The sequence below is a fragment of the Lolium rigidum genome, chromosome 5, assembly GCF_022539505.1.
Source record: "Lolium rigidum isolate FL_2022 chromosome 5, APGP_CSIRO_Lrig_0.1, whole genome shotgun sequence".
NCBI lineage: Eukaryota > Viridiplantae > Streptophyta > Magnoliopsida > Poales > Poaceae > Lolium > Lolium rigidum.
In genome coordinates, this window is record NC_061512.1 from 128,403,817 (window position 1) to 128,428,676 (window position 24,860).

Sequence of the window (24,860 nt, forward strand, 5' to 3'; positions counted from 1 at the left end):
TCAAAATCACAATTTCTCGGTCCTCAAAGTGGTTTTGAGGGTTGCAAGTATGAGGGCACTACTAGTGATGCTCTTACCGTTTCCAGCGGATTGTAGCAAAACAAAATTAGAAATCTTTGTGAGATTTCCATAAAACTACCTAGCACTAGTACTATGGTAGACTGTATTATGTATTCTGCGTACATAAAAAGCTGATGTGTCACTATAATTAGTGGGAGAGATCACAGTGCTATCATAGGTAGATACCGTATCATTACATATAAATCTAAAATATAAATGTTAAATAGATCTTATATATAATTTTGCATTAAAATTCTACAAACCAATAAATATAAGCAAACTATGATACTACTACATGATAGCATACATTAGGGCACGTACAATAGGGACGTGAGTTTTCCCTTAGAGGTGCCACGCCGCACTTTTGCTTAGTTGAAGGAGAGAGAATGAAAAAAAAAGAGGATTGTCTTCCCTTAGCTGAGGGATTATCTCTTAGAAAATAAAGGAAGACTATTTTTTTCATTGTACCACACATGTCTTCCCTTAGCCAGATAATTTTCTACCAAAATTTAATTAATTGTCATTAGTTGCTAGGGATGTATATAATAATATATCGTATGAGTTATATCTATTGCATTCTCTAGATGATATGGGGGAGTAAGGGCACGTACAATGCGGTGATGTCAGTCTTCCCTTAGAAATGCCACGTTAGATTTTCTTAGTTGGAGGAGAGAGAATGAAGAAAGAGAAAGTTGTCTTCCCTTAGTTAAGGGATCATCTCTTAGGAAATAAGGGGATATTACTTTCTCCCTTGTATCACATATATCTTCCCTTAGCAACAAATTTCCTACCAAAATTTAATTATTCCTATTGATTGCTAGAGATGGCTGTAAGAAATAATGCATTGTATAACTTATATCTAATGTCTTCTCTAGCTGATGTGGCGAGGTAAGGGAAGGCATGTCTTCTCTACCATTGTACATGCCCTAAGAAAATGCACATCTTTGCTACCATTATACATTCCCTTTAAAGCTAATATCATATCAGGTCTCTCTCATTAATTGTACTTCCAACGGATTTTAATTAAAGTTTTGGAAGGGTCTCAATAATAGTTCCCACCATGAGGTAGGTAGATTCATGCATTTCACGTGACGTGCCACTATAATTAATGAGAGATCATAGTGGTATGATAGATAGATACCGTATCATAAATATAAAATTTAGAAAATAAATGTCAGACAGATCTTGTACATATATAATTTTGTGTTGAGATTTTACAAATCAATATATATAATAAAACTATGATACTAGTACATGATATTGTACATTATAGAGCTAAATCACACAATAATATCATATGCATGATACTATTGTATATTTTTTTAATAACAGATGCGCTTTATGCATGATACTACCATATGGTAGTATGCATTGTGACTATATGATATTATAATATCATACTCTAGTATCATAAGCATGGTATTACTATATGATACTATGCACCGTGACTAGTCTAATATATTTACTAAATATTTGTGAGATTTTAGTAAAAGGATGTGATTGAATTATAGTAGCGAGGAGAGAAGAATCATTGGATACGCGCAATGAATAGGAAAATATTTGGATACGCGCAATGACAGGAGATTCAAACATAGAGCTCACCTGTTTACGAATAGGAAAATATTTGAGGACCTCAATGGCTATAGTATACTCGTCAACAGGATAAAAGCAAGTAACGGCATCCTGCATACCCGCAGAAACCAAGGTGGCACAGGCTAGGGAGCTCGCAACCGCCCACGCGGCTCCGCAAGCTCGCACGCCGCCAGGTGGGCGTCGCTCCCACACTGCTCTCAGAAACTCGACTTCGATCGCCGGTCGGACAGGCCGCCACCAACCGCCCGCTTCCCCGCTCGCGCTCTTCTAGGATCTTTTCCTGGCGTGCGGCAGCTGCCGCCACGCCATGTATCCGTTCCGGCGGCTCGCCCTTCTCCTCGTCGCCGTCGTCTTGCTCGGCCCCGGCGGCGCCGCCCATGGGGTTTACATCCCCTACAACACGTCGGTGGGAGTGGTGAAGGGGAAGCTGAACGTGCACGTGGTTCCCCACACGCACGACGACGTTGGCTGGCTCAAGACAGTGGACCAGTACTACGTCGGATCCAATAACTCCATCCAGGTTTTCCGTCATTTTTTTTCCGTATCTTATACTAGTACTTACCGTTGTTATGGGATTTCTGTCAAATGGTTTGGGTGTCTTCTAATTCTACCGTTTCTTGTTCGTCTGTTGAATCAGAACTTGGTGTTTCCTGAGGTTTTTCTTTTAACTATGTGTGTTTTTAGCCTGTTTACCCTTGTTCTGGCATCTTTGGAATTGTGCCATACTTTCATGTCATGTAAATCATCTTGGTAGGTTTTCGTTATTCTTAAAGGGGATTTTACAGTGAGAACAGTGAACTTGCACATTTACATTTCTATAGTTCATTCGGACAACCTTGGGAATGAAAAATTGCAGTACATGATTTGGATACCCCTGCTCGTAGGCTGCGTGCGTGCAGAACGTGCTGGATTCGCTGGTGCCAGCGCTGCTCAAGGACGAGAACCGCAAGTTCATCTACGTCGAGCAGGTAAGGAAATTTACATGGACGCGAGGTAAAAAAAAAGAACCAATCTGAGGTCATAAGCAATTGCCTATTTTTTTGTTGCTTCTATAAGAATTCAAAACCCTGTTTCTGTTAGTTTCAAGAATCGTAGCTAGATCAACCACAAAAAAAAGGGAGATGTAGATGTAGATCAGCAATTCTACATCCAAATGGACGGTGTTGCAAGTATGTGTACTTTTTTTTTGGTTTCGATGGTGTGAACTTTTATTCAGCAACAGTTTCTGTACTGCGATCTGTAGGCGTTTTTCCAGAGATGGTGGAGGCAGCAGAGCAACAGTACCAAGGATACCGTGAAGGGGCTGGTCAGCTCTGGAAGGCTGGAATTCATGTATGCTCCTTCTTGTTCCAAAGTTTTCCTTTTTAGGTTGTGTTTCTGTTATGTATTGGCTGACATATTTGCTGCTTGTCATGTTGAAGAAATGGGGGCATGTGCATGCATGATGAGGCCACTGTACACTACGTCGACATGATAGATCAGACTACACTGGGCCACAGGTTCATCAAGGAGGAGTTCGGCCAGATTCCAAGGATTGGCTGGCAGATCGATCCATTTGGTCACTCTGCGGTCCAGGCTTATCTCCTCGGTGCACAAGTAGCTTATTCTATCCATTTGTGTCATAATTTCAAGTTTCGTGTAATTTTGACGCTTCCACAGAAAAAAACTAAACTGAAGTTCCTTATATAGTGAATTCCCCATTTGCATAACAAGATGAATTTCACACTCAAGATGACAACGGTGTACCATTATGATATAGTAACTAGGCATCACTCATCGTAGCTGTTCTGAACTTCCGCAATACAGTAATACCTAAACTTTTGAGATAAGGTACTGTTAGAGTGTTAGTACATGTAATTATAGTACTTTATCTTAAGAGTTCAGGTATGCTGAGGAGCCAAGATCTCATCCAAAGCTAGATAAAAGCAATTAGGAGCACAAGATTCTTTTACCCCGTCTTGGTTGTTTTGCCTGTGCTAGTTTTGTTCTTTTTACAAGATTCTCTTGATACAGAACAACCTTGGTCCATATCCCACAATATTGTATCTCACAAGATTCTCTTGTTCCAAATCTTTTACTATCTTTCAGGTCGGGTTCGATGCTTTGTATTTTTCCCGGATTGATTACCAAGATCGAGAGGTAAGGAAGGGAACAAAAAAACTGGAAGTTGTCTGGAGGAGTTCCAAGACCTTCGGGTCGTCCGCTGATGTAAGTAACATTTTCTTTCTATTGTAAATGTCATAAAATAAAATTGTTGTTCTACAAATTTTGGTAAACCATATTTTATTTGAATGTTGGAAATCTGATCATTTTCTTTCAGATCTTTTCTGGTATTTTCCCAATAAACTATGAACCACCACCTGGTGAGTTCTATTTTGAAGTTGATGATGAATCCCCCCTTGTCCAGGTAAATGAATGAGAACTTCAGTTATTACATTATATTCAACACCAGAGGCGAACTTGATCACTTTTGTCAATGCAGGATGACCCCCAGCTCTTTGATTACAATGTTGAACGAAGGGTGAATGATTTTGTTGCTGCAGCATTGGCACAGGTACATTAGGGTTTCATATGCTCATACTGTTACGATGATATATATCTTTGCCAGTTATATACATTACAAGAAGTTTTATGCTGCCTATGTGTACTACAAACTTCTTATTTAATTAGAATGGCCAGCCAGGTGTCCCGGAAGGCTATAGCCAGCTATAGCCAGGCTATAGCCGGCTATTTAAAACTTTGATCATAAGTTGTTATCTGAAATTGAGAGTACAGCTTTGTTCTATGCTACTTTTTCGAAAAGGTTGTTCTATGTTACTGAGACCTATTTGCATTAGTGCTGAAAAATTATTATCTAGACTGTACCATTTCATACTTAAAGTTGTTCCATTCAGCTATACAGCTGATCATCCTTACTAAACTTGTTTCTATCTATTTTGTAGGCAAACATCACAAGGACAAACCATATCATGTTTACAATGGGTACAGACTTCAAATATCAATATGCTGAAAGTTGGTTCAGACAGATGGACAAATTAATTCACTATGTGAATAAGGTAAAGGATGGGTCTGAAGTTGGAATATTTCTGTATTTAGTTTTTTGTTCCATCGTGATTTTTTTTCCTGAAAAGGCTATATCCCCGGCCTCAGAATTGATGGATCCATTGACACGCAGACATCCATTTTATTGTGAAGTTTCAATCCTAACACATAAAGCATAAAACATAAATAAAATTTCACTGCACTACATAATCATATCTTTTGAGATACCATGATAATTGTTTCGGTTATGGATCATACAATATATTTGAAATATGCTAAACTTCTCACAGTAATATATATGTACTAGTCGTGGGATGCATTAGATTTTTTTCCCTTGTGTCATTTAATTTGATAAGAACATAAATGTTTAAGAAAGGGTTCCATGCTTTATGTTTCTTGCTATTGATGCAACTTCATATATTTTGAACATTTTAAAGTGGAAAATACTCCCTCTGGCGCAAATTAATTGATGCAACTCCGGAGTAAACTTATACTGGACATAGTATATAGCTGCGCCAGTTAACTTTGGCCGGAGGGAGTACGCAAAATATTTATCTATAATAACTATTAAAGCATTATTATAGAACTCACGATACTTTTTCTGTTTGACCAATACCTCAGGATGGCCGTGTCAATGCTTTGTATTCCACACCTTCCATTTACACTGATGCAAAATTTGCTGCAAATGTGGCATGGCCTCTCAAGACAGATGATTTTTTCCCCGTATGTTATATTCTGTATTCATAATTGGTATGGTTGACATTGCTTTTCTTCTTTGGCATTCATGTGAGTATATTTGATCCACCAGATATGCAGATAAACCCAATTCATACTGGACAGGTTACTTCACAAGCAGACCTGCCTTAAAACGATATGTCCGCTTGATGAGCGGATATTACTTGGTAGTCTTGACTCCCTCTTTCACTATGTTTGCCTCCAGATGTAACATACCTACCTTCTTGCGCACTTTGTAAAGTTCATATCATATGCTTACATAAAGGTCAATATATTTTCACTTTTCAGGCAGCTAGGCAGCTGGAATTTTTCAAAGGGAGAAGCAACTCAGGTGTCACAACCGATAGTTTAGCTGATGCTCTAGCTCTTGCTCAGCATCACGATGCTGTTACAGGAACAGAGAAGCAACATGTTGCAAATGATTATGCAAAGAGATTATCAATTGGATATCAGAAAGTAAGCTTCACAGGGGAATTGTTGAAACCTATATTAGATGTTTAGGATATGATGGATCCATTTGGTTTGATTTCTTTTCCAGGCCGAGGAGCTTGTCTCGAGTTCTCTTGCTTGTTTGAGTGAGTCCGGCTCAAAATCTCTTTGTTCGTCCAAAACAAAGAACTTTGGACAGGTCGGTTTGCAGGGTTTTTTTTCTCTTGATACGAAACTACCGTGTTACTTCAAATGAGTTACAGTATTTACTATGGACTGATATCACCTTTTTCCAGTGTCCTCTCCTAAACATTACATACTGCCCCCCTTCCGAGATGAACTTCTCTCAGGGTAGAAGCCTCGTGAGTTCTGTTTTCAACTCATGCATGACTCTTTTTAGGATGAAATTTGTATTATGTTTTCAATTCACTCGTGATACAAATCTCTCCTGCAGGTTGTTCTTGTATACAACTCTCTTGGATGGAAGCGAGAGGATGTCCTTCGCATACCAGTATGCACTTTTTGTTTCCTGGAACACAATTTTTTTTGTTGGTTTACGTTTTCCCATTCACAGATCCGTCCATATTGCATCCATCTATTTTGGATTTACATAATATGTGTTCAGTTAATGAATAAGACCACTACCATGAGTCTGATCCCCTTTAGGATGAAACTGAATGCGGCAATTTATGGAATTAACAGGTTATGAGTGACTCAGTTGTTGTTCATGATTCTGAGGGAAGAGTAATTGAATCGCAACTTCTGCCCATAGCTAATTCCTCATTGAACATACGGGACAAATATACAAAGGCTTACTTGGGTACATTGCCTGCTGCAAAACCAAAATTTTGGCTTGCTTTCCCTGCTTCTGTACCACCACTTGGTTTCAACACTTATTTTGTTTCGAGTGGGAAGAGATCAGGTGAATTCCTGTCTTTCATCCTGATACGTACCGATATCAGGAAGAATTACTCAAAAGCTTGACACTTTTTCTTTTGTGAATACTTTGCAGAATCTGTCTCTTCGACGTCCACTCTTTACTTCCAGGGAAATAAAAGTAGCAATTTTCAAGTTGGGCAAGGGCATTTGAAACTTCAATACAATGCAGCTGGGGCATTATCTGTGTATTCAGATAGCAAGACTAGGGTAATTTGCCAAAGTCCAGTATTATTCTCAATCGAGAACAACTTATGTCTTCCTTTCTTTTAACTCACAAGATTACTCCAAGTTATATAAATTTTCATATGGACATATCAAGTTTTACTAATACTTGTGATCTAAAATCAATCGTACTCATACACCACTAACATATTTCAAGGTTGAAGCAAATTTCGAGCAGAAGTACAAGTATTACATAGGAGATGATGGAAGTGGAGGTGACACACAGGTGCACTAGGTGTTTTACAAGTATTTCCATTTTTATCCCAAAAGTAGCAATTAATTTACCAGTGTTTTCTTACATTTTTCCTGTATTGTAGAATTCTGGAGCATACATATTTCGCCCTAAAGATACCGTTCCTATCAAGACTGGTGTTCAGGTATGATGAAGGGATCAAAATATCTCTAGAATAACATTATACATCACCAGCATATGTTAAGAATCTTAAGGATGTATCAACAATCATCTTACTTCAGTTCTATGTTTCCCACTGAAAGGTTCCTCTCACAATTCTGCGTGGGCCCATACTGGATGAAGTTCATCAGCAGATCAATTCATGGATATATCAGGTTGTTAATATGAAACTTTATTGTCTCAAGTTAATGCCCACTCCGTAGCTTTTAGTTGCTTCGTTTTGTTCCACAATCCACATCTTAAGGTTTCAAGTGAAAATAGCCCTTTGCTTGTGATGGTATTCATTATGAATATTGTACAACTTGGACTCAGAAATTTATGGGTTTCTCTCCTTTGCACAGATCACTAGAGTTTACAAGGGAAAGGACTATGTGGAAACCGAATTCATAGTGAGTGCTCTGTCAATAAAATTCACCGTTGGTTTCCTATTCAAGGGCTTCATATTTTCCATCATAATTTGCTCCTCAATTTTTTTCCAATTGCAGTTTTAATCATATTATGACTAAATGTTCTTATTCATAGATTGGACCAATACCAGTAGACGATGGAAATGGAAAGGAACTAGCAACTGAAATAGTTACAAACATGGCAACAAACAGAACATTTTATACCGATTCCAGTGGTCGTGACTTCATCAAAAGGGTATGATGAATCGGAAGTTTATCTGATCTCTAGACAACACATATTTATTGTATTTTCTTATAAATATACTGTGAACGTAAAAATAGTTGACATGTAAAAATGTTAACGATTACAGTGCTACTTTACTGAAAACATGTCCGAAAGGATGATGGAGTGAAAATAAGTATTGTAATGGTTCACGATTATGTCATACTTATATTAAGATATATGTTGCCTTTTTCCTCCAGGTACGAGATTATCGCTCGGACTGGAAGCTCGAAGTGCACCAACCTGTTGCTGGAAACTATTATCCTGTAAGCTATTCCTCTGATATAACTATTGTGTGATGTGTCATGTTTTCAGTAAGGAAGTTTAGCAGCATTATAAATTGGTTTATTTCATCTTTTTTTTATCATTGAGTCAATTATTGAAAGCGGTAGTTCACTTGGCATTTTTTACTCAGTTTATGCACTTTTTACTTGATTTGGTTTTTTTGATCATTTTTCTTAGAGGATGTTTGGGTTATCTTAAAGTCATTATGTTTTTTATTGGTTCTACTTGAAGATGGTAGCAAACATTTGATGCCAGCTAAATCAGCTCTCTTCAACTGGTGGCATTAGTATTTCCTTTTTGTTTTTGTACTTTAATTTTTTTTAAAGGAGGCAAAAACCCTAACTTCTGCATTGGTTGATGCACACAACCCATTTATAACAAAGTTTATGGAGGTTCAAAGTTGTAAAGTAAAAAGATACACACGGGATCCTTCTCCCAGAAACAGTATTATAAAAAGCACTCGTGCATAGCTAATCTTATTCCTAAACCGCCAACCAAATTGGTTGAACAAAGCCCATTCGACCATCTCCGTAGGTTCACCCAGAGTTTACGGTGAAGTGAGGACCACGTACAGATCCGATAGGTGATATTTTGGACAAACTGCAAAAATTTACAAGATTTTTCATTGTTGAAGACAATATCGCTACGGTGGTTCCAAATAGAATAAGCTAAAGGACCCACCCCACGTCCCCACGTGGATATGTGATTTTATTGGCTTGCTAACTCCTCTCAACCAGTTCCCAGACATATTTCGGATACTGATTTTTCGATAAAGAAAATATATTAATATTAAAAGATACCAATTACACCTAGCCTCTGCAACAACACATCAGCCTAAGAGCAGTACGGATGCGCACAGCCAAAAAAGGGAAAAGAAACTAAGAAACAAAAGTCCCGCTACAACATCCCAGACCTAGCAAGCTTCAATACATCCACCACCAAGACAACACCTAAATACAGACTCTCCAAAAGCGACGCCTCCAAGAAGGAAACGGTGCACAAGCGTCGTCGTCGCCCGACCAAAGATCTTAGGTTTTCACTCTGAAGATAGTTCCCACTCTCAAAATAATGCCTCCAATAAAGTCATTGCCATGCACAACCAGTTAAGGCCAGACCTTGGGTTTTCACCCTGAAAGGTAGGACGCAGAACTTCACCTGTGTTGTCGCCCCCACTTTCATACCACTGCTGCGGAGTCCGGAACGCCAAGCAAGTCCCTCAACATCGCGGAGACTTGAACCTCCCTTAGCTAGTCCTCCAATCCGGCCTTCATGATATTCCTTCTTATCACTTCACCATGGACCAAAAAGTCACTTGATGTCAGCACAAAATAGAGCTTCGCGCCGCTCCCTCCAGAACCAAATGGTCGGAATAAAAGCATGGGTACGCGCGACCGAATACCACCCGATCTAGCAAACTCCAGGCAAAAGATGCACTGTTCCATTCGCCGGCAGAAGATTTCCGGAACTCATCACTCCAGCCAGATCAAAGTAGACTGGCCTCCGGCAGGTCTTCATCTTCGCATGAGAGAAACCCGAGGACCGCCACCATCAAAGCTAGACCAGCAGCCCCCACGCCGCCAGTCACTCCTGCCGGATCACCAGAGAAGAAAAAGGCGGCGCGGAGCACCGACGATGGCTTGGCAAAAGCCATGGATCATGCGTTGATTGGGTCCAAGAGGACCCAAATCATGCGTAGATCGCCGCCACTGCCGATCCGCTGCCGGGGGCGAAAGCCGCCACGCTCCACCCACTCCTCCATGGCGACCGGCGAAGTGCATCAGGTTGTGCCTCATCGCCTCCCATGATGCGTCTCATTGCCTCCCATGATGCCCGGTGTCCTCAGGATGCGCCTCATCGCTTCCCATGATACGCCGCCGCGGAAGCCCTCTCCACCCTATCGTCCTTCGATGGGAGGGGCGCCGCCACCGCCACTGGAGACGGCAGCAGCGGTGGCCTGAGGGGGTGGGGGATGAGGGTCCGCTGGGGGCTGGAGCCTAGGGGCCTCCGCTGCCGCCTGGGAGGGCGGCGGCAGGGGAGGGTAGGGTTTCGGGGAGGGGAGGGGAGGGTCTGGTCCGAGCAAGGCGTAGGGCATTTCAGATACTGATAGTGATAGGTGGTGGTATATTGAAAGTGAACTGCACGGTTTTCCATAATAACACCTCAAAAGGATATAGTAGGATAAAAAAAGGTGGTTGATCGTTTGGTTGCAATCACAGAACAGATACTTCATGCTACCCTACCAATTAAACTTAGCCAAACTGTCTTTTGTTAGGACTAGTCCTTTACTAAGGTACTAGTTGAAATCTCCATGGCATAATAAATTACTTTCTATTTTCACTAATATAAGACATTTTGGCAAACTAAATCAGTTTACTGAAACGTCTTGTATTAGTGAATGGAGGGAGTAACATTTAGTGGTATTTGGAGTACATTGGTAGGTAAGGGGTTATTGGTGATTATAAATGACCGAGAAACTACAATGTATAGAGCCAAGTTATTTCATAGTTTTTCCAATATTTTTATATCTGTAGATTATTCTGCATTTTATTTGAAGATTGTGTTGCACTGATTCATGCGCAGATTGATGATACTGTATTTATTTCAGGTTAATCTTGGCATTTATGTGGAAGATGGTGGAAAGGAGTTGTCCATACTTGTAGACAGGTCTGTTGGAGGTTCCAGCATAAAGGATGGGCAGATAGAGCTAATGCTGCACAGGTACAGCGTCAAGGAGCACAGTTGTGCAGTATTTTGCGAAAAGTGATTTGGCTCTTCGGCACCAATGCTCTTGCTATTTAAAAAAATCGAAAATTATACATATTTGTTTTAAAAAAATCTAAAAATAAATCTGGGCATAGCCAATGACGTAACCTACAAGCATGTAAAATTTTAATATGAAATTATTTATATTGTAGGATACATAAAAATGACAAAATATGTTGAAATTTAGAGATTTGAAATATGCATACTCATATCCACACGTTTTTCATTTTTGTGTAGCCTAGAATATTTTGTATTTGAATTGAAATTTTGCACGTTGATGAAATAATTCATTGCTACACCATAAATTTTTTTATAATTTTTTTGAAACACATAAATGTTATTTTTAATTTTTTTAAAATAGCAGGAGCACTGGTGTCCAAGATCCAAAAATCTATGTCCAGTATTTTGCTATACTTCTTTCATAATTTAGTATATCCCCTTTTCTACATATGCTTTTTTAAATCCTTCTTACTCACTGTAGGAGGCTAGTCTATGATGACGGCCGTGGTGTTGCCGAAGCATTAGATGAACCTGTCTGTGTCAATGATCAATGCGAAGGACTAGTTGTAAGTAAAAGGAGATACGTTTCCTGGAGAAGTCAAAACAATTTTTTCTCTACTCGGACGAATTTATGGCATGAAACAAATACCACTAGTTATAACCTATTGCCTTGGTCAACCATTATCTAAACAATTGGCCTGATCAACTTATCTTCATAGAGGATGCAATTTACATCTTACCGAATCATGTTGCCACATATATTGAGATATATTTCGTGTGGCATTACAGATCAATTTGGTATAGTATTACATTTACAAGCACACAGTGTTGTGCATAAGTAGCATTTAAATCAACTTATTATGATATTGACAGATTCAAGGAAAATACTATATGAAATTTGACCCACGGGGAGAAGGAGCTAGGTGGCGTCGTACATTCGGCCAGGAAATATACTCCCCTCTTCTCGTTGCTTTCTCAGAGCAGGTACAGTATGGAGTTTGTATTACTCATGGTTGATCTAGCAGTTACTCTCACATTCTGCAGTAGGTTATTCTCGTTTTGAACATTCCCCTACTGGTTTATTCAGGATGGAGGCGATTGGGTGAGCTCGCATGTTCCCAAATTCTCGGCAATGGATCCGACTTACAGCTTACCTGATAATGTTGCATTGATTACCCTTGAGGTATGTCCTTCCTAGGAGAATGGACCATTGTTGCCAATCTGCTTAAGAAGAGAAGATGCTGCTCATTCTAGGAAATGATTTAATATAATACATGGCTACTATGTACAGTTTGTGAACCATGACTTAGCCAAAAAAAAAAAAAAAAAAAAAAATCTATGGACTGACCAAGAGATTGATGATCGTAGTGTAGTATTTTACATTTATTTGGATATTTCTGCATTAGTCTAGGTAATTCTTTTTTTTCCTGAAAAATTGAAGAAAATGTGTTTCTGCTTCGGTTGATAATAATTTGACCATTTTACAGGAGCTTGAAGATGCAAGTGTGCTGCTTCGGTTGGCTCACCTATATGAGGTCTCATTCTTGTTCCCTTTCTTTCCCTCGCTCCAGCTAAGATCATAATTTTCGATTGTAATTCGTGTCGGGTGCATATAGGCTGGAGAACATAAGGATCTTTCTGCTCTGTCGAGCGTCGACCTCAGAAGAGTATTCCGAGATAGAAAGGTTTTATTCGTTAAACTTGTTTAAATTTACACCATTTTAATCTTCATCAATATTCTCAATCCTTTTCCAATTCCAATGATCTAGATTGGCAAGATCATCGAAACAAACCTATCAGCAAACCAAGAACGCGCTGCCATGGAGAAGAAGAGGCTGAAATGGAAGGTGGAAGGGCCTCTCCCCGACCAAAATGTGGTCCATGGAGGGCCTGTGGATCCTTCCAAGCTCATCGTCCAGCTCGGGCCCATGGAGATCCGCACGTTCATTATAAGCTTCAACCATCGGTGAACTAAGGTCTGAGCTTCTGCAAGAAGACAGTCCCTTACTCTAATGTTGTAATGTTTTTTTTTTATGTGCCGCTGTTGTAATGTTATTATGTTAACCCTGATTAGTGTCAACTGGTCAAATCGATTTTCTCAATTGCATATAGAGAGCAACTACAAGGGCTTAATGTGCTTTCGCTCTACACATATTAATTTCTTTAGAAATGCAAGACTTTTTTAGAAAGCTATAAATTATCCTTCTAAAAAGACTTATATTTCGAAACAGAGGTAGTACAAGATGTACACCTGAACTTTCATTAATAATCATAAAAGGCTCTCAAACTAAGGTGGATCTGAGGGTATTTCTAGCAGCCCGACCCAAACGGACCGCTGCGGTCCGTTTTGGTCTGTGCGGACATGCACACATCAAAACCCAACCCAGCGGCTCGATGGAGATGGACCAACGTGTCAGTGATGACCCATTCCAAGCCCAAAATTGGGTTGCAAATGCGTTGTCGTAGACGCAACGCGGACCGTGCATGTTTTCCCTCTTCGGCCCAAGCCCACCTAGCAGTGGGCCGCTCCGTCTTCAATGTTGGCCCTTCTGAACTGCCATCAATGGCCTCATTTCATCTTCCATGCGTTGGACCTTCTATGCCATCATCAATGGCCTCGCTTCGCCTTCTGTGTGTGCTAGGACTAGCGGCCACCTCCGGGCCTTTGCACCACCATCAATGGGATGCTGCACCGGCATTGATGGCAGCCACGTCCGTGTCCTTTTAAAGGTATGCGGCTGTGACTACCTTCGCCCACAGCGGTCCAAACCACTTCTATTTACATCCCCTCTTGTCTCCAGAACGCCGGCAACGAAAGGGGCGAGAGGACCATGGGCAAGGGTTGGCCGTGGAAGAAGACGAAGCACGGCGATGAAGCCAGGTCCTCGCGACCCAAGCCAATGTGTGCCCGCGTCAACATCACCGTCGAAGGTGGCGCGGGCACTGTACCAACACAACATATCTGTCGGGTGGGACGATGTGCACTTTCTCGGTAGCTGGCACCTCAACGCATGTAAGGTGGCAGTGTTGCCGTTGTCGCACTAGGATTCGGCGAGTGGAGATCTTGCGCCGTTGGGCCCTCCTGCCTCCTGATCTACTCGCAGACGTCGCCTACGACTCGGTGATGTGGGAAACATGCCACAACGTAGAGTCGGATCCGCAGCGCCGCGTCGGGTTACTTGACGATGATGAATACGACAACAGTGTTGTCCCGCCTATAGATGTCAAGATGGGGAGGAGGGGAGGAACTCTTCTTCGACGAGCATGTCTCGAGAGAGGAGGTATGGGACAACATGGACAACTATCTAGGCTACCTCGCTACAAGTAGTCCAATGAAGAGGGCATGGAGGACCAACTCCCCTGCATGCCGCCCAGGTTGGACGAAGAGGAGGCATTCAAACTTGTCGTGAAGGCCACCGAGCTGCAAGAGGTGTCTGAGGGGAAGGGCCTTAGCACGCAAGTGCACGATTCGGCGCTCGCGCAGAGGCATGCTACCGCTCCACAGCCAGGGTCTGGCTCCGCCTACACCCCTCTCCTCTGCGTGGGCACTGCCTGCTCCTGTACCTCCAGCGACAACATTTCATCTATTGACGCCGGCACCCAATTGGTTGAGGGACATGCCGATGCTCGTGGACCTGATCAAGGAGAACGACGACGAGCTGTAGCTAGGCCTAGGGTTTAGATCAAAAAATCTTCTTTTTTATGTATTTTATACAATTAAATTAATTTTGGAATTAATGGGAAAATAAAATGTGTTGGGATGCTAGGCTGCCCTAAGCCCCTAACCCCAAATAGACGATCCGATCAAACATTGGTGTTCCAAGTGGGTTGGGCTGTGCCGTGAAACTTTGAAGGAAAATGATATGGAGAAGCGCCGTACGCCTAGCGCTTCCGTGCGACGGACGTCGTGATTAGAAAAAGTGCATCCGGCAACCACCAGGAAAGTAGCAGAGCGTCAGCACCACGCCGGAAAGTGAATAGAGGAAGAAACCGCCACCACGGAGCACAGCAGGGGAGACTGCCGCGGCCATGCACGATGGAGGAGGCCGCCGTGGCCATGCACGCCGGGGGAGGGCGTGGCCGCTGCCAAGCTCGAAGCAGTGTGGAGGGCGCCGCCGCTGTTGTGGGTATACTTTATGGGTATATCAACGGCATGACCTAGATCCGGCAAGCCCGGGTGGCCCACAGATGGTGGTGTGGCATGTGGCCTATCGGGCGGCTCAGTTGCTGAAGATCCTGAAGGATGAAGTCCAGCCCAGGAACGAGTAGCCGGATCCCAACCGACCTACGAAGGAGGCCGGATCCGTGAAGGCCCATGAAGTATCCGGATTCAGCACGGTCCTGATGGAAGGCGGATCCTTGACGTACACGGCAAGATATTGTACCGTAGTTAGGCAACTTGTATTTCGGCTAGGACTCTCCATGTAAACCCTAGATCCGTGCGCCTTTATAAGCCGGATCCCTTGAGCCCTAGAGGCAGGACCACAACTCATTGTAACAGCGCGGAAGTGCCCAGATAATTCCAGACAAGCAGCAGTAGGCCTTGCCATCGTGCAGGTGTTCCGAAGCTAGGTAAATCACGTACCACCGTCCCGAGGACTCTCTGCCCTATGGCCCCTACTTCTTCTCCCCTCCATGAGGATCCCTCCTCTGGAGTACCGTCGAATAGGCAACGACAGTTGGCGCCCACCGTGGGGCCAGCGGCGTCTGGAAGCCGGAACCGGGAGGGTTCTACCTTCGGAGGCATCGGCGACACCATAGCCGTGGGGCGCGTCAAATACGCCGGGAATTTTCCGACCGTCCCTGAGGATGAATGCTGGATTCCGGCCAAGACAAACCCCGTCAAGCTCTCCATCATCCCGATCGGCGGGATACACCTTTTCATCGGCGAAACTGTTGATTCCGACGGAAACGCCTTGGTAAGCAACGCTGACGCGACCGCCTCTGAGCTGGACGCAGTCGCCAAGATCCGATCTGAGATGCAGGAGCTTCCTAAGGAAGATTCCGCCTTAGATCTGGAAAAATCAAAACCCACCCAATCCGCCCCTGAGCAGGAAACAACGGTGGAAGACCAATGCAGATCCGCCTCGGTCTCCCAGGTGTTAGAGAAGCAAAGGTGTCACTTCGTGCACTTCCTTGCACATACCGCTGGAACCGCTCCTCCTCCGGAAGACGCAGGACCCATGCAGGTTGATGATGCCGGAATTGACGATGCCCCGGAACAGCATGAGGCTACCGGAGATAGCAGCGCACCGGATCAGCAAGAGGAAGCCGGAGAAGAATCAATCCTGGGCAACCTCAGCCCGATCTCCGACGACGCCTCCACTATGGACACGGAAGAATACAACCGCCTCACGAAGGAGTTGGAGGATGAGGAGGCAGTTGAGGCGGAATCTGCTCCTCCTAAGCAGGTTCTCGCAACCTTAGCAGCGCTGGATCAGCATGAAGAGGAAGATGAGAATACTCAATCCGACCCACAGCCGTCCAATGCAGGATCTCCGCTATCGCGGGAACGACCACATAAGGAAGTCCTGTCCCCAAAAGAGTTGGTAGAGCAGGCATGCATGGATGCAATCGCACACTCGGATATCCTCAACAAACCTATAACCCCTGATGACGCAGCAGATCCGGAAGCTCTAGAAGCCAAAGGCAGGAGATGCTGGCAACAGCCAAAAAACTCGCCACCACCGCAACAGCAATGCTGGACGAGAGGAAAGAGGCCGCGCACTTCGTGGATAATTTTCTCAGCCGAGAACGTCAGGTGGACGAATCACTGGAAAAAGTCAAGCAACTCCGGAAGCACTGGGAGGACAAGGTCAACGAAGCTCAACAGGAGGCTGATAGGATCAGGCAAGAAGCTGTAGCTCCCCGCAAGATCACCTTCGCAACTCCCACCGAGCAACAACCATTCACAACTCCAAAGGACAACATGAAAAAGGCTGCGGAGATCTTGAAAAAGAAGGACGAAGAGATTGATATCGACTACGTCCGTACGCTCGTTGCCTCAGCAATGAAGCAGCAGAGCAAGGCCGATACTTCACGCAGGTTGGAATCCAACCCGGATCACTGTATGTCCACCGCGCAGAAGGACGCCCACGACAATCATCATCGCGATGATGAATCGCGCACCAGATCCTAGGAGCGCAGAAGGAAAACCAGAGAACACCCAAATCCAATCCCTGTGCCATCAAACACACCTCCGTCAGATCCAAAGAAGGGAAAGGACGCGAAGTACACTGGTAAAGACAAGTACCGGAACCCGTCACCTCCGCCCAACGGATACCCGCGTCCTCCACCTCCTCGCCGCCGTAGTCCAGCCGGAAACACCAGACCCCATGGTCCTGGTGGAATTAATATCCGCGACAACGTGCCGCCTCCGAGGAACGGGAACAGGGAGCGTACGCCGGAACCTCGCCGAAGCCGGAACAATGATCGTGAGCCCGAGCCCAGGAGGAGTCGGAACGAAGAACGCGAACCGGAGCCTCGCCGAAGCCGGAACGACGAAGGCGGCCAACACCATGGTAAACGCAGCCACCGAAGCCGGAGTCAGCATCGTGAAGGGCGAGGAGAATCAGAAGGCGGAAGCAAGAGATCACATCGGCCCCCTCGCAGATCTCCCTCCCCACCACCTAGCGGTGGAGGCGGAGGTGGAGGCGGAGGCGGTGGCCGGAGATCCCGCTCACGCTCAAAATCCCCCCTCAATGGCTCGCGTGACGCGCGGGAACGTCTCAACAAATAAAGATCTGACTACATCGGCGCAAAGTGCTTTGGCAGGATGATTCGAGAGGAACCAAAGCCAAGGATGAACCTCAAGCTACCCGAAAACCTGAAGCATTATGATGGCACCAAAAGGTCGGATACCTGGACAGAGGATTACTACAACGTTGTAACCTTCGCCGGAGGAACCCCAAATATCGCCTGCCGCATGCTTCAGCTGTACCTTGTAGGTCCAGCCCGGATCTGGCTCAGCGACCTCGAGAAAAACTCCATCTTTTGCTGGTTCGACCTGAAGAACGCCTTCGAGAAGCACTTCAGGGGCACCTACAAGAAACCTGCCACGACAAGCGACCTACAGGCCTGTATCCAGAAGAAGGGTGAAACATCAAGGAGCTTCCTCACCCGATGGTTAGTGATGACCCACAAGTATAGGGGATCGCAACAGTCTTCGAGGGAAGTAAAACCCAAATTTATTGATTCGACACAAGGGGAGGTAAAGAATACTTATAAGCTTTAACAACTGAGTTGTCAATTCAGCTGCACCTGGAAAAGCACTAGCAACAGGGGTGATGTGAAAGTAGCAGTGGTATGAGAGCAATAGTAACAAGAATACAACAGCGATAGTAATAGTGATATGAGAGCAATGGCACCGTAAAACAGTTGACATGTAGAACAAGTATATGATGATGAAAGATGGACCGGGGTTCCAAGCTATCTACACTAGTGGCAACTCTCCAATAACAAGTGTTGGGTGAACAAATTACAATCGGGCAATTGATAGGATTGAAATAGCATTAAGACAGAATATCAAGATCATTAATCATGTAGGCATGTTTTCCAATAATAGTCGTACGTGCTCGCAATGAGAAACTTGCACAACATCTTTTGTCCTACCAGCCGGTGGCAGCCGGGCCTCAAGGGAAACTACTGGATATTAAGGTACTCCTTTTAATAGAGTACCGGAGCAAAGCATTAACACTCCGTGAAAACATGTGTCCCTCACATCACCGCCATCCCCTCCGTTTGTCCCGATTTCTGTCACTTCGGGGCCTTTGGTTCCGGACAGTGACATGTGCATACAACTTGTAGATACAATCTAAGCAATAAGTATAGAGCTCAAATCTAAGATCATGGCACTCGGGCCCTAGTGACAAGCATTAAGCATAACAAGATTGCAGCAACAATAACTTCATAAACTTTGTAGATAGACAATCATAATGTAACAATCCATCGGATCCCGACAAACACAACACCGATTACATCAGATGAATCTCAATCATGTAAGGCAGCTCATGAGATCATTGTATTGAAGTACATGGGGGAGAGAATACCAACTAGCTACAGCTAGAACCCGTAGTCCATGGGGGAACTACTCACGGAGCATGATGGAGGCGATGGCGTTGATGGAGATGGCTTCCGGAGGCACTTCCCCGTCCCGGCAGGTGCCGGGACGAGACTTCGTCCCCCGAATTGGAGTTTCGCGATGGTGGCGGCGCCCCGGAGTCTTTCCGGAGTTTCGTCAAGAGTTACGGTGTTTTTAGGTCGAAAGGGGTTTTATAGGCGAAGAGGCGGCGCAGGGGGCACCCGGGGCGCCACACCATAGGCCGGGCGGGCCCGAGCCAGGCCGCGCCGCCCTATGGTCCGGTGGCCCTCCGGCCCCTCTCCGACTCTTCTTCGGTGTTCGGATGCTTCCGGGAAAAATAGGAGGTTTGGTCTTCGTTTCGTCGAATTCCGAGAATATTGCCCGAACAGCCTTTCCGGAACCAAAAACGACGTAGAAAACGAGAACCGGCACCGTGGCATCTTGTTAATAGGTTAGTTCCGGAAAATGCATGAAATCATCATAAAGTGCAAGCAAAACATGTAAGTATTGTCATAAAACAAGCATGGAACGACAGAAATTATGGATACGTCGGGGACGTATCAGCATCCCTAAGCTTAGTTCTCGCTCGTCCCGAGCAGTAAACGATAAAAAAGAATAATTTCTGTAGTGACATGCTACTTACATAACCTTGATCATACTATTACAAAGCATATGAAATGAATGAAGTGACTCAAGGCAATGATCTATAGTTGCTAACAAGTAGATAACATATAGCAAAACTTTTCATGAATAGTACTTTCAAGACAAGCATCAATGGTCTTGCGCAAGAGTTAACTCATAAAGCAATAAGTTCAAAGTAAAGGCATCGAAGCAACACAAAGGAAGATATAATTTTCAGCGGTTGCTTTCAACTTGTAACATGCATATCTCATGGATAATTGTCAACACAAAGTAATATGATGAATGCAAATAAGCAAGTATGTAAGAATCAATGCACAGCTTGACACAAGTGTTTGCTTCTAAGATGGAAGGAAGTAGGTAAACTGACTCAACATAAAGTAAAAGAATGGCCCTTCAAAGAGGAAAACATCGATTGCTATATTTGTGCTAGAGCTTTGGTTTTGAAAACATAAAGAGAGCATAAAAGTAAAGTTTTGAGAGGTGTTTGTTGTTGTCAACGAATGGTAGTGGGCACTCTAACCCCCTTGCTAGACAAACCTTCAAGAGCGGCTCCCATGAATTATTTTTATTTTTGGGTGGCACTCCTTCCAACCTTTCTTTCACAAACCATGGCTAACCGAATCCTCGGTGCCTCGCCAACAATCTCATACCATGAAGGAGTGCCTTTTTATTTTAGTTTTATTATGATGACACTCCCCCCAACCTTTGCTTACACAAGCCATGGCTAACCGAATCCTTCGGGTGCCGTCCAACAATCACATACCATGGAGGAGTGTCTATTTTTGTTAATTAATTTGGGACTCGGGAATCCCATTGCCGACTCTTTTTGCAAAATTATTGGATAAGCGGATGAAGCCACTAGTCCATTGGTGAAAGTTGCCAACAAGATTGAAAGATAAACACCACATACTTCCTCATGAGCTATTAAACATTGACACAAATCAGAGGTGATAAATTTTGAATTGTTTAAAGGTAGCACTCAAGCAATTTACTTTGGAATGGCGGATAAATACCATGTAGTAGGTAGGTATGGTGGACACAAATGGCATAGTTTTTGGCTCAAGGTTTTGGATGCACGAGAAGTACTCCCTCTCAGTACAAGGCTTTGGGCTAGCAAGGTTATTTGAAGCAAACACAAGTATGAACCGGTACATCAAAACTTACATAAGAACATATTGCAAGCATTATAATACTCTATACTGTCTTCCTTGTTGCTCAAACACTTTTACCAGAAAATATCTAGACCTTAAGAGAGATCAATTATGCAAACCAATTTTAACAAGCTCTACGGTAGTTCTCCACTAATAGGCTTAGACTACATGAAAAAAACTTAATCATGATCTACTTGAGAGCTCAAAACAATTGCCAAGTGTCAAATTATCCAAGACATATGAGGCATTTTCCGTTTCCAACCAAATATAAATAAGTGCAATAGCTTCCAACTTTTATCATTGAACATTAAAAGTAAAACGAAGAACAAGTGTTCATATGAAAAAGCGGAGCGTGTATCTCTCCCACACAAGGATTGCTAGGATCCGAATTTATTCAAACATAAACAAAAATAAAAGCACACGAGACGCTCCAAGTAAAGCACATATGATGTGACCGAATAAAAATATAGTTTCAGGGGAGGAACCTGATAAGTTGATGAAGAAGGGGATGCCTTGGGCATCCCCAAGCTTAGACGCTTGAGTCTCCTTGAAATATGCAGGGATGAACCACGGGGGCATCCCCAAGCTTTGACTTTTCACTCTTCTTGATCATATATCATCCTCCTCTCTTGACCCTTGAAAACTTCCTTCACACCAAACTTCTCATAAACTTCATTAGAGGGGTTAGTACTCAAAAAATTTGAATCCACCTTGGTCCTGTAGTGGCACATTGCAAGAACTCAATAAAACATTAGCTACAGCTCTCCACGTCTAGAAAACCTCGCTTAAAGTCCACAAGAGACAATGCAAAAAACAGAGACAGAATCTGCCAAAACAGAACAGCCAGTAAAGACGAATTTTAATAAAATACTTCCGTTGCTCAAATCAGATAACTCAAAACTAACGAAAGTTGCGTACATATCTGAGGAACACGCACGTAAATTGGCATATTTTTCTGAGTTACCTACAGATAAAACAGCCCAGATTCGTGACAGATAGAAATATGTTTCTGCGCAGAAATCCAAATCTAGTATCAACCTTCGATTAGATTCTTCACTTGGCACAACAAAACACAAAACTAAGATAAGGAGAGGTTGCTACAGTAGTAAACAACTTCCAAGACACAAATATAAAACAAAGTACTGTAGCAAAATAACACATGGGTTATCTCCCAAGAAGTTGCTTTCTTTATAGCCATTAAGATGGGCTCAGCAGTTTTAATGATGCACTCGCAAGAAATAGTATTCGAAGCAAAAGAGAGCAGCAAGAGGCAAATCCAAAACACTTTTAAGCCTAACATGCTTCCTATGCAAAGGAATCTTGTACACAAATAAATTCATGAAGAACAAAGTGACAAGCATAAGAAGATAAAACAAGAATAACTTCAAAAATTTCAGCATATAGAGAGGTGTATTAGTACCATGAAAATTTCTACAACCATATTTTCCTCTCTCATAATAATTTTCAGTAGCTTCATGAACAAACTCAACAATATAGCTATCACATGCAGCATACTTTTCATGATTTCCAACCACATAATTTTTATCAAGTTCAAGAATAGTGGAATTAAAACTTTCAAACTTACTTTTATTAATAATATAACAAGGTAGTTGATCAATCTCAATAGATATGGGACTCATAGAATAAGTCAAGAACTCTCCAATCCCATTTTCATTAGTAGTACAATTAATATTATCAAGTAACATAGGACCATCATCAAGAGCTTTATCATAAACATTTGCCAAGCAAAATTCTTTAGTACCATGCATTTCGACATCAGGCACAAACAAAGCATTATCATAAGATTTATCAAAGTAGCATGGATTATCATATATAACGGTAGCATAATTATTTTCACAAGTTTTACTCATAGGTAGTATTTCAAGAGAATCCACAGGAACATAACATTCAACCTCTTCCGGTAAGCATGGAGGACAATCAAATAGTGTAAGAGATAAAGAGTTACTCTCATTAGAAGGTTGACATGGGTAGCTAATCCATTCTTCCTCCTTTTGTTCGTCGCTCTCCTCTTCTTTTTCATCCAATGAGCTTTCGAGGTTCATCAATTTCTTCTTCCATCGGTTCCTGCAAATTGTGAGTGCATTCTTGTGCATTAATGTGTCTCTCTTTATAATCAAGGATATAAGTATTCCTACTCGTAGCATTCTATGCAAGAATTAAGGATAGTAGAGACATAATCTTTAAGGCCCTTACAAACAACACAAGTTTCATAATTCTCAACCATGAAGGATTCTATCTCGGAGGCTCCCATAAATAAGACAAATTGTTCTACCTCCTCGAACCCATAATGAATATAGCAATTCCGATTATAGTTCTTGATTAAAAATTCCTCACTAAAGCCACATTGAAATTTAAGATGTTTAGTATCCTGTTGAGAGCAACAGTTTATATCATGACGTTCAAGCAAGATTTTAGCAATTGTATTCAATTTTTCTATCATAGCACTCATTATTTTACCAGTTCTTGATTCTCTATAACAATTATAACATTCTATAAGCTCCAAGTAGGTTGTAGGTTCTCCCATAATAGCAGTTTTTAATTTTTCGATTTTTCAAATTTTTATGGATTTTTGGGTATATGAGGAAAATAAAACAAGACAAAAAGTAACTAGGCAAAAGTAAACTAAGAAAAATAATACTAGACAGAAATAAACTAAGCACAAATAAACTAGACAAAAGTAAACTAAGCAAAACAAAATAAAATAAAATAGAGAGAGGTGGAGTGTACTTCCCAGGTGAACTTATGAGTAGAGCTATGCCTCCCCGGCAACGGCGCCAGAAAATAGTCTTGATGACCCACAAGTATAGGGGATCGCAACAGTCTTCGAGGGAAGTAAAACCCAAATTTATTGATTCGACACAAGGGGAGGTAAAGAATACTTATAAGCTTTAACAACCGAGTTGTCAATTCAGCTGCACTCGGAAAAGCACTAGCAACAGGGGTGATGTGAAAGTAGCAGTGGTATGAGAGCAATAGTAACGATAACACAGCGAGCGAGTAATAGTGATATGAGAGCAATGGCACCGAGAAAACTGCTTGACATGTAGAACAAGTATATGATGATGAAAGATGGACCGGGGTTCCAAGCTATCTACACTAGTGGCAACTCTCCAATAACAAGTGTTGGGTGAACAAATTACGGTCGGGCAATTGATAGGATTGAAATAGCATTAAGACAGAATATCAAGATCATTAATCATGTAGGCATGTTTTCCAATAATAGTCGTACGTGCTCGCAATGAGAAACTTGCACAACATCTTTTGTCCTACCAGCCGGTGGCAGCCGGGCCTCAAGGGAAACTACTTGGATATTAAGGTACTCCTTTTAATAGAGTACCGGAGCAAAGCATTAACACTCCGTGAAAACATGTGTCCCTCACATCACCGCCATCCCCTCCGGTTGTCCCGATTTCGTCACTTCGGGGCCTTTGGTTCCGGACGGTGACATGTGCATACAACTTGTAGATACAATCTAAGCAATAAGTATAGAGCTCAAATCTAAGATCATGGCACTCGGGCCCTAGTGACAAGCATTAAGCATAACAAGATTGCAGCAACAATAACTTCATAAACTTTGTAGATAGACAATCATAATGTAACAATCCATCGGATCCCGACAAACACAACACCGATTACATCGGATGAATCTCAATCATGTAAGGCAGCTCATGAGATCATTGTATTGAAGTACATGGGGGAGAGAATACCAACTAGCTACGGCTAGAACCCGTAGTCCATGGGGGAACTACTCACGGAGCATGATGGAGGCGATGGCGTTGATGGAGATGGCTTCCGGGGGCACTTCCCCGTCCCGGCA

The 24,860-nt window shown here is 42.8% G+C and overlaps 1 protein-coding gene across 1 annotated transcript; it reads left to right on the forward strand.

Annotated features, from left to right (window-relative positions):
• Positions 1 to 1,960: 1,960 nt before the first annotated feature.
• On the forward strand, positions 1,961 to 13,234 carry LOC124656401 (alpha-mannosidase At3g26720-like). The gene is made up of 29 exons (XM_047195154.1): positions 1,961 to 2,173; positions 2,538 to 2,621; positions 2,897 to 2,985; positions 3,075 to 3,249; positions 3,742 to 3,861; positions 3,974 to 4,060; positions 4,136 to 4,207; positions 4,596 to 4,709; positions 5,317 to 5,432; positions 5,504 to 5,597; positions 5,719 to 5,886; positions 5,969 to 6,058; positions 6,156 to 6,221; positions 6,314 to 6,370; positions 6,562 to 6,781; positions 6,872 to 7,005; positions 7,178 to 7,246; positions 7,338 to 7,397; positions 7,516 to 7,587; positions 7,774 to 7,821; positions 7,955 to 8,074; positions 8,302 to 8,367; positions 10,992 to 11,104; positions 11,631 to 11,715; positions 12,023 to 12,133; positions 12,237 to 12,332; positions 12,637 to 12,684; positions 12,766 to 12,834; positions 12,919 to 13,234. Exons 1-29 carry the CDS (start codon positions 1,961 to 1,963, stop codon positions 13,117 to 13,119), a joined length of 3,057 nt encoding a protein of 1,018 aa, XP_047051110.1. The 3' UTR covers positions 13,120 to 13,234.
• Positions 13,235 to 24,860: the final 11,626 nt, after the last annotated feature.